This window comes from Danio aesculapii, chromosome 4, assembly GCF_903798145.1.
Source record: "Danio aesculapii chromosome 4, fDanAes4.1, whole genome shotgun sequence".
Classification (NCBI taxonomy): Eukaryota; Metazoa; Chordata; class Actinopteri; order Cypriniformes; family Danionidae; genus Danio; species Danio aesculapii.
Window position 1 is genome coordinate 3,891,966 of NC_079438.1, and position 16,495 is coordinate 3,908,460.

General features: G+C 40.2%; 2 protein-coding genes across 5 annotated transcripts in view; both read right to left on the reverse strand.

Annotated features, from left to right (window-relative positions):
• Positions 1-2,358: 2,358 nt before the first annotated feature.
• Positions 2,359-10,461, reverse strand: zgc:171673 (gastrula zinc finger protein XlCGF8.2DB). The gene is made up of 4 exons (XM_056454555.1): positions 10,434-10,461; positions 10,056-10,142; positions 7,735-7,865; positions 2,359-4,840 (listed from the first exon to the last, which is right to left on the reverse strand). Exons 3-4 carry the CDS (start codon positions 7,817-7,819, stop codon positions 3,825-3,827), a joined length of 1,101 nt encoding a protein of 366 aa, XP_056310530.1. The 5' UTR covers positions 7,820-7,865; positions 10,056-10,142; positions 10,434-10,461; the 3' UTR covers positions 2,359-3,824.
• Positions 10,462-11,407: 946 nt separating this feature from the next.
• si:ch73-389k6.1 (uncharacterized) overlaps positions 11,408-16,495 on the reverse strand; it is a 36,992-nt gene continuing 31,904 nt past the window's right edge. For all 4 annotated transcript variants that reach the window (XM_056454468.1, XM_056454469.1, XM_056454465.1 and 1 more), the window contains 4 exons: positions 15,897-16,145; positions 15,312-15,483; positions 13,873-14,000; positions 11,408-12,221 (listed from right to left, as the gene is read on the reverse strand). In XM_056454468.1, coding sequence (XP_056310443.1) covers positions 12,109-12,221; positions 13,873-14,000; positions 15,312-15,483; positions 15,897-16,145 — 662 coding nt within the window. In that variant the 3' untranslated portion in view covers positions 11,408-12,108. The remainder of the gene's footprint in view (positions 12,222-13,872; positions 14,001-15,311; positions 15,484-15,896; positions 16,146-16,495) is intronic.

A 16,495-nucleotide genomic window follows, 5' to 3' on the forward strand; every position in this document is an offset into this window, starting at 1 on the left:
ACTGAGCTCCACTATTATAAAGATGGTGTTTATTAAAGAGGAGAGTGAAGACCTGAAGATTGAAGAAACGTTCAGAGTCAAACATGAAGATGCTGAGCAACAAACAGGTCGGGGTTCATTCTCAAAGCTCAACTCAGTCATTTGATCCTGATTCAGATCTACACTAATGATGATGTTAAAGAATGTGTAAAAATGGACAAGGACTGATACTAAACCTAGGAGAGATGACATTTTCCTCAATGTAGTCATGATGGAAAGGTACATCCAGTCTAAATCTGTCAAGGTCCGTCAACACAATATCCTGGGCCGGTTTTTCAAAAGTAATCCACTAGGATTTTGGATAACGGATTGGATCAAATCTTGAAAATGGGTTTTTCAAAAGTAAAAGGGATTGCATAATTGGATTAGATCACGTAATCCAATCTTGGTTTTGATTGGATCAAACCTTTAGTTTGGGTTTTTCAAACCTTTTTTTGCAGGATTTGGATCACTTTGATCCAAAAAAACTGTATTAAACTGATCCCATCAGAAAGGTGGATTAAGCGTGGATTTCATGAACAACATGTAATGAAAACTTTAAAAATGTATCAAATAATACTACATGTGGATGATGCAGTATCTTACAAGATCTCCTGTTTATTCATAAGGTTTTAATTGTATTTGTTCATCCATCAGGCTACAGTGATTAGGTAGGCTTTAACGTATTTAGCCTTTGAGTATAGGCCTACAGCAAAGTAAAAGTGTTTGGCCTCATATTAATAATCCCCCAAACAGCTGTCAAAATTGACTAAAAACAATACATTTTATTCTGTCACTAACTGATATATATATTCATCACAATGGAAAATATTTTTGTTTTTAGAATATTTACACTGGCTATTCCACTTGATGCTCTTTACATATCTAGAGTTCTACATTGTGATTTCCCATCCTGTTTGAGCACTGGTTATCCAGATCCTGAAAAGTTCCTATCCGAATCAGGTTGGTCCAATCCGATGTTGCTTTGAAAAACTGTCTCAAACAGTAAACTGGATTTCGTGATCTGGATTTAGTAATCCTTTTTTTGCGATCCATGATCAATTTTTCTGGATTAAACCTTTTGAAAAACCGGGCCCTGCTGTCCAAACAATAATTTGAATCACAGAACCTCTGTGTTGTTAGGGACCAGACAGCTTTAACCTCAAAATGATCGGTGTGTTAAATGAAGGAGACTCTGAGTCAGAGATTTAATTTCAAAGAAGGTTTACTGAGGATAGTTTGCAGTTTCATCAGCAGATGCCAGCTTCAACTATCACACAGAGTCTATAGGCCGATCTGCTTACAGTCTCAAATCAACAACAGTTATACTCTCACATAACGTCATTAACTGCGTCATACATATAGGTATTCTAACCTAACTGGTTAAAACATGGATAACCTTAGAAAATTTCAATGTGTGCATACAATTCATAACGATATCTCCAATGATTAGGCCAGACGTAACAGGAGGATATTTCTGTGGTAAGGATGATCAGAGATCAAATTAAGCTCGTCTTCACTGATGAAGAACACACATACACAAAGAATACTTGTCTACTCCAAGGCTGTCCTGCTCTCTAGCAGGAATCTTATCAGAATGGCTTAGTAAACATCTTTCCACTGGCAGCTAACAAAGCTTATAAAGTTTCTTTCATACAACAGAAGCTTAAAGTAATGAATTCTTTCATACAGTAAAATACACCTCTAGTGACAGCTGTTCAAGTAGCATCAAACATCCAGTTCCACATGAGAGATCTTCATGACCTCTTCGACCTCTTCGCGTGAAGAGACTGTGGAAATAAATCATTTGGCATACAGAAAAAGCAAGGGCACACATATCACTCCAGGTTTACTCTGAAGAGGGAGGACACTAAGGCAATGGTCTCAAACTGGATTCCTGGAGGGCCGCAGCTAAGCTCAGTTTTGCTCCAACCCTAACCAAACACAGCTGATCCAAATAATCAAGGTGTTCAAGACTACTAGAGACTATTAAGAAGGTTTGAGTTGGAGGTGGTTAAAAGCGAAACTATGCAGAGCTTCAGGAATTGAGTTTGAGACCATGGCACTAAAGTCATCATATGATCTAGGACAGGGGTGTCCAAACTCGTTCCTGGAGGGCCGGTGTCCTGCAGATTTTGGCTCCAACTTGCCTCAACACACCTGCATGGATATTTCTAGAAATCCTAGTAAGAGCTTGATAGCCCCGTTGTGTCTGATTGGGGTTGGAACCTGTTGCGAGGTCCCGGAACAGATCGGGTTAACTGATCTGGCATGTTACCCGAGGATGTAGAGGCGTCGTGTAGAGTGGAGAGTAAGGGGATGGGGGGGGGGGGGGGGGGGGGGGGGGGGCGGGTTGTTGCAGAAGCAAGTGAAAAGGGTTGGGGAGTCGCGGAAGAAAGTGAAAGCGAACAGCGGATTTGGGAAAAGGGCGGTTGAGGAGGGGGAGAGGTAAAATGAAGTGCCGGATTAGATTTGAGAGGTGCCATATCCGGAGTGTTCTGGCACAAATTAAGCCCTGGTTGGAACTAATCTTTGCAGGACTGAGTTTGGGCACCACTAAACTTAAAGACAAATTCAACTTTATTAATCCCCATAACACATAGGATATTTGCCAATCCTGGAGCAGTCATCATTTATATCCCTCCTTCGGTGTACTTTCAGATGGAGTTTAACAAAGGCTCTCAAACTCATTGGCTGGATCCTTTCATAGGTCAAGTGTTTGGTCAAGTAATGCCTAGTTCATGCATAGGTCTCAAACTCAATTCCTGGAGGGCCGCAGCTCTCAGCTGATCCAACTAATCAAGGTGTTCAGGAGTAGTCTTGAACACATTGATTAGTTGGATCAGGTGTGTCTGTTTAGGGTTGGAACAAAACCCTTCAGCAATTGAGTTTAAAACTTATGCAGAATTGTATGCCAGATTTGCAAGTGAACGAGCTCGCTGACAGATCAGGCTGTGATCATGGGAAAATCAGCAAGTAATAGGTGATCTGCAGTCTTTGTAAAATTGCACTTTGTGGAGGGTGTCCGCAAATTATGAACGCAAGGATACATCATTACCCAGTCAAGGAGATGATACTAAGGATCGCAAGGTAAAATATTCACTTTTTAATAATATGAGGAATCGCATATTTCAGGGGTGATCAACTCTGTTCCTGGAGATCTACCTTTCTACAGAGTTCAGCTCCGAACTTGATCAATCACACCTGAACCAATTAATAAGGACCTGAACAGCACTTGATCATTACAGGCAGGTGTGTTTGGTCAGAGTTGCAACTGAAATCTGCAGGAAGATGGATCTCCAGGAACAGGGTTGAGCACCATTGGCATATTTCCATCTCTCTCACCGAAGGTCATTCGGAGGACATTCAATGGAGTGATAAGAAGCTGAAAGATGTTGGCAATCATTTTGGACTTCGTATTGGCTTGTCGTCACCAAAGGCAATAAAAAAGTATGGCACAGCGATCCCTCAATGTTTAAAGTCATGTAGTGTGAACTAGGCTTTAGCTGAACTCTGAGATCAGGGATAGCAGATCAACATCAGCAGTTGTTTATTCAACCAATCAAGAAGAGAAAGAGGAGATTAATGCTCAGAAAATCCTATTCAGAATTAAACCGTCAATTTTCAAGCGGTACTTCCTGCAGAGCCACAAGGGCAGAGCTGAGCTCCAGCAAGGGGGAGGGCTCCTCCTTGCTGCACTTCTTCTACAAGTGATGTCAGTGGGGGTTGAGGTTAGGGACAGGCATCTCTGCATTCCAGTGTGGAGCCTCGTTGAGATTTAAATCTGCTTTTACGATGATGGAAGCTCATTCCAGACTGATAACACACTCGCTTATATGAGCCCTCATGTGCCGATTGAGGTTGTCCTTACGCGAGAAGCTCTTTTCACACTGACCGCATGGAAACGCCTTCTCTTCGCTGTGAGTCTTCATGTGGTTATTAAGGTCACTCTTTTGGTTAAAACTTTCTCCACACTCTTGACAAGTGAACGATCTCTCCGTGTGAGTTCTGATGTGGATATCGAGGCTGTTGTTCTGCGTGAAACGCTTTCCACACTGTTGGCAAGAGTACGGCTTCTCTCCGGAGTGAATCCTCATGTGTCGTTTAAGGCTGTACATCTGAGTGAAACTGTTTCCGCAAAGCTGACAGGTGAAGTTCTTCTCTCCGCTGTGAACCATCATGTGCTTTTTAAGGTGTCTTTTCAGAAAGAAAGTCTTTCCGCATTGCTGGCATTCGAATGCCTTCTCTGCGGAGTGAATTATCATGTGGTCATTGAGGTGCTGTTTTATACTGAAGTCCTTACCACAGAGTTGGCAGGAGTACGGCTTCTCTCTGGTGTGAATCCTCGTGTGCGAGTTAAAGGAGGATATTTGACTGAAACCTTTACCACACTGTTGGCAGACGTACGGCTTCTCTCCAGTGTGAGATCTCATGTGGATTTTATAGCCTTGGATTAGACTGAAACTCTTCCCGCACTGTTTGCAGGTGTAAGGCTTCTCCCCAGTGTGAACTCTCATGTGAACCCTAAGGTTTGGCTTCTGCCTGAAACTCTTCCCACATTGTTGGCACGAGTACGGTTTCTCTCCGTTGTGGAGATTCATGTGGCCTTCGAGGGATTGCTTTCGAGTGAAACTCTTTCCACACTGACAGCAAATGAAAAGACTGCTAGGCTTGCTTTTCTGAGGAGATTTGCTGGTGTGTGATGAAGTCTGTGTAGCCACTGTGGGCTGCTCTTCAGTCGCTAAAACTTGTTGCGTCTCACATTGATGTTTCTCTTGCATTTCAATCAGTTCCTGAGGTTCTTCTTTCAGCTCCACTGGGTCTAATGTGAAAACAAAACAGTTTGAAGTCACAAAACAACAAACATGACAACCAATATGAAAGCATTTCAAGAGTTGACGTTGTCCTGAGAGAGATCCCTGAGCTTATAGGATCCTCGAGCCCGGGGCTCCCTTCCGTTTGCAGGGCGAGAGGGGAGTTTGAGCTCAGGTAGGTCTCGAACTGCCCTGGCTAATTTATGGATAATGACAGATTTATAGGGATAGCTATAGAGAGATATACTACTTACTAAGAGCTCATCTATGGTGCCAATTTGGATTAATCAATTCACTTATGTCACACGTTTTTGGACTGTGGGAACCCCATGCGAGCATGGGGAGAACATGTAAACTCCACACAGAAGCATCGACTGGCCTAGTAAGGACTTGAACCAGTAACATTTTTGTTGTGAGGCAACAGTACTAACCACTGGGAGGCCATGTCGCACTATCTAGGAAAAAGGGGAAGAGTAGGGGTGAAAGAGGGGATTCTCCAAGGCGAAGATAACAGGTATGAAACTCGGGTTATTTATAATAAGTTAGGAATGGTCTGATTGGCGAATCATGCATTAGCTAATGCAGGACCAGCTGTGGTCAATCATAAGCATGTGATCCTCTCGAAATTAGTTTATGAATAAACTTCTTTTAAGCATAACAACATTCTCTTTAGGCCCGTTTCCACTGACTGGTATGGTACGGTTCGGTTCGGTACGCTTTTATGGTCGTTTCCACTGTCAAAAGGCGTACCAAACCGTACCGTACCACTATTTCGGCACCCTTTCGAAAGGGTACCAAACACGAGAAAGGGAACCAAAAGGCGGAGCTAGACTTGCAGCTGAACGCTATTGGTTTACAGAGATACGTCATTCGCTTACGCAACAAGCCAGAATTAAAACAAAAAACTGCCATGTTTAAAATACACGCACAACCGACGAGCCGATCCCCACATCTAATAAACAAACAGAGCAATGCAGAGGATTATAACAAAACAAAAACAATTATACTTCTGACTACATTTTAGTCGTCTCCTTTTCATTAGCTGAGTGCATCAGAGCATTCGTAGTTTTCAATCACGTTACTAGCGCAAAGACCTGTCAAGCTATAGACAGCATTTTTTGCCCTTATTTTCGTAGATGAAATGAACACTTCTGTCTTGTAATGTGAAACGAATCTTTCAAAAATAATGTTAGTGATGTGAGGGCGGGGAACAGCAGCTAATTAGCATTTAAAGAGATGAAGCCAAGCGGCTCACTTTGGACTAAGGTGTTTTTGAAAGGGTAAAAAAGGTGTTATTTACACTACTATTGAGACATTTAACCAACATTTAGTCACCATTTACTCACTCTCAAGTGGTTATAAACCTTAAGTTTCTTTCTTCTGGTGAATGCAAAAAATATTTTGAAGAAAACTGACAGGATGTAACCATCCACTTATATAGTAGGAAAACCCCAAATATTAGAAAATTCATTGGCTACAGGTTTTTATATTTCTCCAATTTTCTTACTTTATTCTACTGAACACACAGGAAGGTTTGGGTCCACCTGACAGAGAGTAAATATTGAGTGAATCTTCATTTTTGCCTGAACCATCCCTTTAAACAACATTGCCTAAAATGCTAATGCGTTGAAATATTAATAGTCAAAATTCCTCATTTGAAAGCAGCAGATTATAGAAGCGTCTTTACTGATGAATCCACATGGAAATGGCCTTCGATTAATCTTGCAGCCCAACTCTAAACCCAACAAAACACACTTAATATACAAACCACAGTATTAGCCATTACTTTTTTGACCAACGGTTGTAGGCTTGCCTTAAATGGGCTTTGACTAAGCTTTTTTTTAAATATATATATATATATATATATATATATATATATATATATATATATATATATATATATATATATATATATGTTATTGAACTTTTTATTGGATAATATAATATCAAATCATTCATATATCCTAAATCAATAAATCAATTAAAATAAAATGAAATAAGGACATGGAATACTACATTATTTTACAGAAAGGCATATTGAATTTCTTTTGTGCAGGCTCAGTCAAACAGACAAATATTAATATTATTATTATTTTTGTTAACAGTATTATAACCCAGATTTTCAATCACAACAACTTAAAAAAAAGGTTATTCTGACTAACTGTAATGTTCTTTATAAGAAGAAAATCTCTAAATGGCAATATTATAATTTAAAACAATATCATCAGATGGCTTTCCCTGAATAAAACCAATACTACAATTTGACTAACACCCACTCCTAATAAATCCAGGGAGAATTTCTCCATTTATATTAACACATGAGCTCATTAATAATGTTTTCATTTAGGCTGCTTTAGCTTTTGTGCTTTTAAAATGATCCCAGATACAAAGACGAATCCTTCTTCTAATGAGCTGATGAACTGAATCAAGTGTGTTGAATGAGCAATGCATTACAATGTGTGCAGAGCTGTGGATCTCCAGGACAAGCACTGAAAACCACTGTAATAAACTCTGAATACAATCTGAAATCCTCCCCATTACTGACAAATCCTATGAATAATTAGCACCTCGGTGTTGCTAACTGAAAACTTTATATTGGGAAATTTACACTTGATGTTTCTCAGTGATGGGTTGCGGCTGGAAAGGCATCCGCTGCGTAAAACATGTGCTAGATAAGTTGGCGGTTCATTCCGCTGTGGCGACCCCGGATTAATAAAGGGACTAAGCCGAAAAGAAAATGAATGAATGAATAAATTTGCGCTTGAAGTTGATGATTGTTTAAATGGTTTTCATTTCTTTCTGAATGTAACACATCATGTCATATATCCCGCTCCGCTGTTCATCTGAAGGCATCACTAGTGTTTGTGTGGTGTTGAGTTGAGCTTTGAGAATGAAAACTAACCTGTTTGTTCCTCAGGGTCTTCATATTTTATTGTGACCATTTCTATGATCTTCACGTCTTCGCTCTCCTCTTTAATAAACTCCATCTTTATCAGTTCCTTCAGACTGGACACGTTACCCTGTTAATAGACCCTGTAATTGAAGCATAATTCATAAAAAAAATCCTCACTCTACCGATAATATGGCTGTTTTCAATTTTATACAGTTCCTTTTACAGCATGGATGTTGTAATGTAATTAAAATACAATCAGTCTTCAAATACAGATACTGTTTAGACTTCAGAGTTAGTCTAAACAGACTAAACAGAGTTAAACCGAGGCGAAAAGCCGTTTACACACACACACACACACACACACACACACACCGTCAGGATCAGCAGGCGAGCGCAGAAACTCCACCAAAAATGCTGGAGTAAAACTTTTTTCCATATTTTACAGACATGGCAGGGGGGAAATGTAATTTAATGCAGCGCTTCTTGCTTATTCTGAGACCCCCCCAATCCCCCCCCCCCCCCCCCCCCCCCCCAAACACACACACACACACACTAAAAAAAACAGCTTAAACCAGCCTAGGGTGGTTGGCTGGTTTAGCTGGTCGACCAGCCTGGTTTTAGAGGGGTTTTGGCCATTTCCAGCCTGGTCTTAGCTGGTTACGCTGGAAAATGACCAGTTAAAACCAGCTTGACCAGCCTAGGCTGTGAGCCCAGCCAAAACCAGCTATGTCCAGCTTAAACCAAGGGTTTTTAGCTGGATTTAGCTGGTCATTTTCCAGCCTGACCAGCTAAGATCAGCCTGGAAATGGCCAAAACCCCTCTAAAACCAGGCTGGTCAACCATCTAAAACCAGCCAACCACACTAGGCTGGTTTAAGCTAGATTTTCCAGCAGGGACTTAATATCACATATCAGGCAGTGAAGATCACTGATTATTAAAGAAAACAGACCTTAATAACAGACTTTGTAACAGCGTAGTTTACCGGAAGCGCTTTAACTGGGTTACTGAAAATTAAAAGTCCTTCTGCATTTACACTAATAACAATGTTAAACCATGGTGGGACACAGTAAACGGTAGGCCATAACCATGTTAACACACAAACAAACTGCTTCAGGGTCAGTTTCACTGACCTAACTTATACAGCATGGGCGTATTTATTATACAGCAAGGCCTATTTTAGGGGGGCTGTAGCCTAAAACGTTTGCGATTAGCTTATAAACTGTACACTAAATTATCGCCTCAGTCCGCTTTAAATTTGATATGAAAACGGAGGCAGAATTCGACTCCTCTCCATTTTGTTTTTCATTTGATCAGCAAACCACAGCCGTGAGAGAGAACGAGGTGTGTGTTTATCATTGTTATAACATCTGCTTATTTGCAGTTCTTAGATATAGATAACCTTGTATCACCTGAATCCTGTCATGGAGGAGCAGTCGGGTTTTCTCGGCGTTCTCCTCATCAGCACAGCTGTTTCCTCCAGCGAAAAGTGTAACTTTTTCGCTATTTATTTTTAAATGAACTAGCAATATTAAACACTGTACAGTTCGTGTGGCATTAACTATACCATACAGTCTTACACAGAAAGGGTTAAACACAGTGACAGAAGCACACACAGAGAATGCACTCGTTATAACCGTCACCGAGTCACAGACAGAGATGGAAACATCATGTGTTGTCCAGTATTAAGAAAAAAAACTTATTTAGGCTGTTATTATCACTCAGGTCGTGAAATATGTGAATTAGCCTGCAAGTTTAAAATATATATTTAAAATATAGAATATAGAAAGTGTTTACTAGAGTAAGCAGGTGGGTTAAGCCTATTTGGCTTACTCAGAACTCAAATGGCTGTGGCTGTCTATGTAATACAGTGGAATACTAGTATACAACGCTATCATATTTAACATGTTAAAGTGTATTACTATTAATACTACTTATATATATATATATATATATATATATATATGGAGACTCGCGGCTTGCGAGCAGACAGGATACGGCGGCCGGATACACCTGCTGACTGAGAGCCGTTGAAGAGGCGCAGAGCGGACATTAAAGAGTGAGACGACAGGGATTTAATGTACACATATTGCCGTCAGAAACCATTCCAAGCACTCGCTTCACTGTCAAATCATACAATTAATAAAAAAAACCGTTAAACATTAACCGATTGATACGCGAACTGTGACAACAGAACCGAACGATTCGGGATTATTTTTTTCAATGAACCGCGCCATCTCTAATAATACACTCATCAGCAACAAACATGCAACACGTAAGCGCAATACAAATAAGGAGGACAATCACATATAACGATAGTAATATTCCCTCACGGCAGCTCGTCGATGTGCTGTCAGTTACGGGTGAACTCCTTCATCTGATCCGCCTCCTCCGCATCTGCATGGAGCTCCACTTCACCGCTGGAGACACAGAATATTATGGGATGGATATTTTCAGCTTCTCTCACACACATTTATAAAGGCATATACACGTCAGAGTGTTATATTCGGTGTTTGTGAGATGCTTTATAAAAACAGATATTACTATAAAACGGTCTCTATGTTGTGATTCCTGTTGGTTTATATAGTTCGCTCTCGCCGCCGCGACGTCAATAATTAATTAATTTAATAATTCATTTACCACAACGTGTACAAATCCAACTTTGATTAAACGGTTAGAATACACGAATGCACTTTAAAGCGCAATCCTACCTTCTGTTTACGCACAGGAGCGCGAGCGGCGCAGCTTTATGACGTCACACCGCCACTTCAGAATAAAAGTTCACGCACTGAACACTTGTTTCGCGACACAAAACATAAATAAACAAGGGTTGAATCGTAGTCGTTAAATTATAGTCAGTTGTAATCGTAAAAACAGTAATTTTCTCAAACAATGTGGAGAATCTTGATCTTCTTAGTAAAAGAAACTATTATTTGAAGCTGTGATTTGTGACTGCAGAGAGATCCATGTAATGCCAGTCAATTTTCTCTCTAGAAAACAGGCAAATCAATACTATCTTTTGAAAACAAAGCGCATCATATTATATGAACTATCACAGTAAATTGAGTTAAATAAGCCAATTTTAGAAGGTTTTTTATATTAAGTTTTGGTATTCCTATTCTGTTTTTAGCACACAATTCTTCACTATAAATCTATATGTTAGCTAGACAGATGTGCTAGTGCTTAAAATATAAAATTAGCCATAGAGTTTGCATAAAATATGTATAAGTATAAAATCAGCCATCTGGAGTTGTGTGCTGATATGTGGCACAGATAAACAGTAATAAAAGAGGACAAAGTAAAGATCTGCGCTTAAAATGATCTTCGGAAATTTGTCGCTAATATCTTCAGCTAGTCATTTTTGACCCATATTATGTGAAGTCGATGTACAAATCCCAAATTGTGTTGATTTATGAAGTAAAAGTGGAGATAAAATATTCCTAATTATTTGTGGAAGTCAAAAACAAGACAACACCAGAAATACTACATCCACTTCCTGCAAAATAAACACTCAGCTATGTCTGAATTAACACAGTGAATAAATATGGGTCATTTTAGACTCATCTGTGTAAAACAGATGTATAAATGCAAACACTGTGTTTATAAAATAAACTATTATCTGTGGAAGTCAAAAGCTAGATATTTAAAGCACATCTGGAACAATGAACGATTAAAAAAGCTTTTATTTTGGAGATTCAGAGAGGAAACACTTGGCAACGACTGAAACAGCAGAATGAATATAGAGCAGAGTCAAAAAAACCTCACTTTTACTCCAAACGTAAGAAAGAAAACATTAAAATAAGGATTTGTGAGGATCAAAAACAAGTAAATTAAGCATTTTCTGGAATGACGAGTGATAAAACTAAATTAATCTAAAGATAAAAGAAAATAAAGTCAGCTGGGTCACTTTAAACCCATGTAGTGCAAGAGGGTTAAACTGGGTTACATATAAACGTATAAAAGCTCTAGAACTATCTTTAACGTCTTTTTTACAGGCGTACTTGAAAGAGAATATATATATATATAGTGCTATCATTCTCAACTATGCAGGACAGATAACCTTTCAACCACTTGTGTTCTGATAGAGTATTGGAAGTAACAGTGACAATGTTTTTCCCGCCTTTTTTCCCTTTTATGTGAAGATTAAGGTTAATGGAGTTCACTATGAGTGTTTGAGGAGAAACTGATGTCACGCTGTTACATGTAGGGTAAACAGGAAGTAGCTTTAGTTACAGTAAATTGCACAGTTATGCTGTATGATCTATGTGGAGAAACATGCGACAAATGTCAGGTAACTGTTATTCAGATGAACAGGAGCTAATGTTAACAGATTTAGCAGTAGAGACACACACACAGTATCTGCTGATGCTGTAGGACATCTCCGGCTCAGACGTTCACTTCAGACTGAGGCACAGGTATCTGCTGAAGCACTTCCAGATAGGGAACAGGATCGTGGACCACCTCTTCAAAAAGTCGGTCCATCAGGTTAGCGATGTAGCCTGTGAAAGACGAGGAAACAAACTCTTATTTGCCAGGGTAACTGAGATCTGTGGGTATTCTACGGTTGCTATGGTAACGACGACTACAGTAATTGATATCTGTTGTGGGGATTCTACAGTTGCTACGGTAACAACAACTATAGCAACGGAGATCTGTTGTGGTGAGTCTACAGTTGCTATGGTTACAACACCTATAGCAACGGAGATCTGTTGTGGTGATTCAACAGTTGCTATGGTTACATGACAACTACAGCAATTGAGATCTGTTGTGGTGATTCTACAGTTGCTACGGTAACAACCACTGCAGCAACGGAGATCTGTTGTGGTGATTCTACAGTTGCTATGGTGACAAGACAACTATAGCAATTGCCATCTGTTGTGGTGATTCTACAGTTGCTACGGTAACATCTATAGCAACGGAGATCTGTTGTGGTGATTCTACAGTTGCTATGGTAACATGACAACTACAGCGATTGAGATCAGTAGTAATTCTACAGTTGCTATCGTAACAACATTTACAGCAATTTAGATCTGTTGCTGTGATTCTACAGTTACTATGGAAGCATGACAACTACAGTAGTGGTAATTCTACAGTTGCTAGGTAACATGACACTACAGTAGTGGGGATTCTACAGTTGCTATGATAACGTGAGCACTACCGCAATAGAGATCTCTTGTGGTGACTATAAAGTTGCTATGGTAACATGACAACTATAGCAACGGTGATCTGTTGTGGTGATTCTACAATTGCTATGGTAACATGACAACTACAGCAATTGCGATCTGCTGTGGTGATTCTACAGTTGCTACGGTAACAACTATAGCAACGGAGATCTGTTGTGGCGATTCTACAGTTGCTATGGTAACATGACAACTACAGTAACTGCGATCTGTTGTGGTGATTCTACAGTTGCTATGGTTACATGACAACCACAGTAACTGCGATCTGTTGTGGTGATTCTACAGTTGCTATGGTTACATGACAACTACAGTAATTGCGATCTGTTGTGGTGATTCTACAGTTGCTATGGTTACATAACAACTACAGCAATTGCGATCTGTTGTGGTGATTCTACAGTTGCTACGGTAACAACTATAGCAACGGAGATCTGTTGTGGCGATTCTACAGTTGCTATGGTAACATGACAACTACAGTAACTGCGATCTGTTGTGGTGATTCTACAGTTGCTATGGTTACATGAGAACTACAGTAACTGCGATCTGTTGTGGTGATTCTACAGTTGCTATGGTTACATGACAACTACAGTAATTGCGATCTGTTGTGGTGATTCTACAGTTGCTATGGTAACATGACAACTACAGTAACTGCGATCTGTTGTGGCGATTCTACAGTTGCTATGGTAAAATGACAACTACAGTAACTGCGATCTGTTGTGGTGATTCTACAGTTGCTATGGTTACATGACAACTACAGTAATTGCGATCTGTTGTGGTGATTCTACAGTTGCTATGGTAACATGACAACTACAGTAATTGCGATCTGTTGTGGGGATTCTACAGTTGCTATGGTAACATGACAACTACAGTAATTGCGATCTGTTGTGGTGATTCTATAGTTGCTATGGTTACATGACAACTACAGTAATTGCGATCTGTTGTGGTGATTCCCCGTGTGTTTGTAAACTCATACTGAATGTTTCCTCTGTGTTTGCGTATTCTTCGTTTGCAGAGGGCGGCGGGTGTGTATGTTTGGCTCTGCCGGTGGTCTTCTCCACTGCACTTCTAGACTCATTGAACTGCATCGCTGCCAGGTACAACCTACAGCACAACACAAACCATACAACATTGATCATTGTCAGTGCATCCCTGTTTGTTTTCAACACGAAAAGGATCGAAGAATCCAACAAAATATTTAAGGATCATCGTGGCAACCTGCGTGTGTTGCTTCAGAGTCAAATCATCATTAGACATATATATATTATTATCATTTAATTGATTATAAGTCAGTCATTTATTAACTATTTGATATTTTCTTATTACTATTTTTCCATTTAGTACTGCTTTAAATGACAGATATAACTGCATGCAGATCAATTATACTATTAAAATTAAATTCAAATATAAGTACAATTGAAAAAACATGTTTACAGTAAGAGCATTGTCCCAAATGCTTACTAAATAGCACATCGTATTTAAGGCAACCTACACATTAAAATATTCTAGGCTTAAATATTGATTGTTCTATCATGGACTCTGCTAAACAGGCTAAAGAGAGACTATTAACTATTATTAACCTTTTTCATTTTACAAATGTTTCATTAACACATCTAAAAAGCCATAAAACTGCCCTGAGATCAGGTCAAAATTATGAAACCTGTGCAGCGATTCACCACCAGGGGCAATCTGAGTGAACATGATTGATGTGGATTTCAAGGTGTTACACAGATCGCCCCCTAGTGGAGAAACATTGAATTTTCTAAAGATTGTGAAACAGTAATGACTTAAAGCCTCATTTACTGAATTGAAGTGACTGCCAATTTGAAAGGACTGATTCAAAACAAAAGATTCGTAAAGGTTTCGAAGCTTCATGAAGCACCTGTCGTGTTGAAGCTGTGGAAAATCTAGTTCTAAATTCCCAGGAATGTATATAACTAATGTTATAATCTTTGGGCTTTTAAAATTTCATTTAATTCAAAAAAGATAGCAGGCCAAGTGTTGGACACATTTAACCCATTGTCTTTGAGCACTCCCTGGGTACAGGAAGGACTGTGGGTCTCAACAACTGTGCCTTCGTCTCTGCGAATCCATTCAAGCCAAAGAAACTCTTTTGTTGATATACTTGTCTGGTCAGTGGCTGGACAGGTTCTTTCACCTATTTACATGCTCTTTCTCTTCACCTTAACACTGCCCGCTCCTAAAACAAATATACACACGGCAACTCTGTCCAAATTAGACTTATTAGAGCCGTGTTAGACTAAGAGACTCTTGCAGAGTCATGTGGACTTCTTGAAGATGCTGTTTAACTACAGAACAACCAACACGTCTCGAAGAATTCTGCTTGTAACGGGTCTCCAAGCCTGGGTTCTCAAATTTACAACCAAGCACATGATGTGTTGGGACAGTACGTACCTGCAGAGCATTCCAACGAAGGGGAATCTGATTTCTTTGGGAGCGAACTGAGATACAAGTCTGTTAAAGGACTGCAGAGTGGAGGTCTGTGGGTGAGGACTCAGCATCTCCACATCTGACAGCACTCTCTGGTTCATCAGCACCTTCTCCAGCCTGCACAGCGGCCTCGAACCTTCGGGAATCAGTGTAATGTTACTCATACACACAATATGTGAATGCTGGAGTGTTTTGTAAGGGATAAAACACATCCAGCCGGTTGTTATCGCAGATTATTACACTATTACTCGAACGCTAAACGTAAAGCGGACAGGGATCACTTTGTTTCCAAATGTCGTGAAGATATTGATCCACAAACAAACCGTAATCAGACATCTTCCAATGTGGCCTGAGTACGGTTCCCTTTTGGGTCCGTTTAGGAGGGTCTGAGATCACTTGGTTTGTTCACATATACACGGTGAACTGCTCTGAGAGCGTTTGAGAGGGTTAAACAAACTAGGCGTGAAAACTAAGGCTGCAGATAAACCTGTCAGGCTTTATTCTGAGATTCACTTCATCCCTAGTACTATACACGGAGTTCACACACACCTGGCTGAAACCACCGGCGGCTGTCTTTGGTGAGGCGCTGCGAATGGTGGCACTGAGGGAAGATGGGGTCGTCGTGTGTGTGGACGTCCTGCAGGTGGTTGATGATGGACCTCCACTTGGAGATCTTCTCCTGTCCAGACTCGGAGGTGGTGGCGGAATAGTGCAGGTGCCCGACGATGGTCTTATTCCACTTCTTCACCAGACCGCAGCCCTTCTCTTTGGACACGTCCTCCATCTTCTTAGACAGTCCTGATCAAAGACGGTTACAGGTAAAACAGACTGAACCAGAGTGTTGCAGTAAGCTCCTTCAGGAGAATCTATATACATTTCATTCATTTTCCTTCAGCTTAGTGCCTTATTTATCAGGGGTCGCCACTGAGGAATGAACCAACAACTATTCCAGCATGTTTTAAACAGCGGATGCCATTCCAGCTGCAACCCAGTACTGGGAAACACCCATACACACTCATACACTAGGCCAATTTAGTTGATCAATTCCCCTATAGCGCATGTGTTTGGACTGTGGGGGAAACCGGAGCACCCGGAAGACACCCACGCCAACATGGGCAGAACATGCAAACTCCACACAGAAATGCCAA

Excerpts from the sequence above, each read along its gene's own strand:
- zgc:171673 (XM_056454555.1), bottom strand. The coding sequence starts at position 7,819 with ATGGAGTTTATTAAAGAGGAGAGCGAAGACGTGAAGATCATAGAAATG. Across the intron at positions 4,841-7,734 it reads AGACCCTGAGGAACAAACAG|ACCCAGTGGAGCTGAAAGAA; the intron begins GTTAGTTTTCAT and ends TTTTCACATTAG.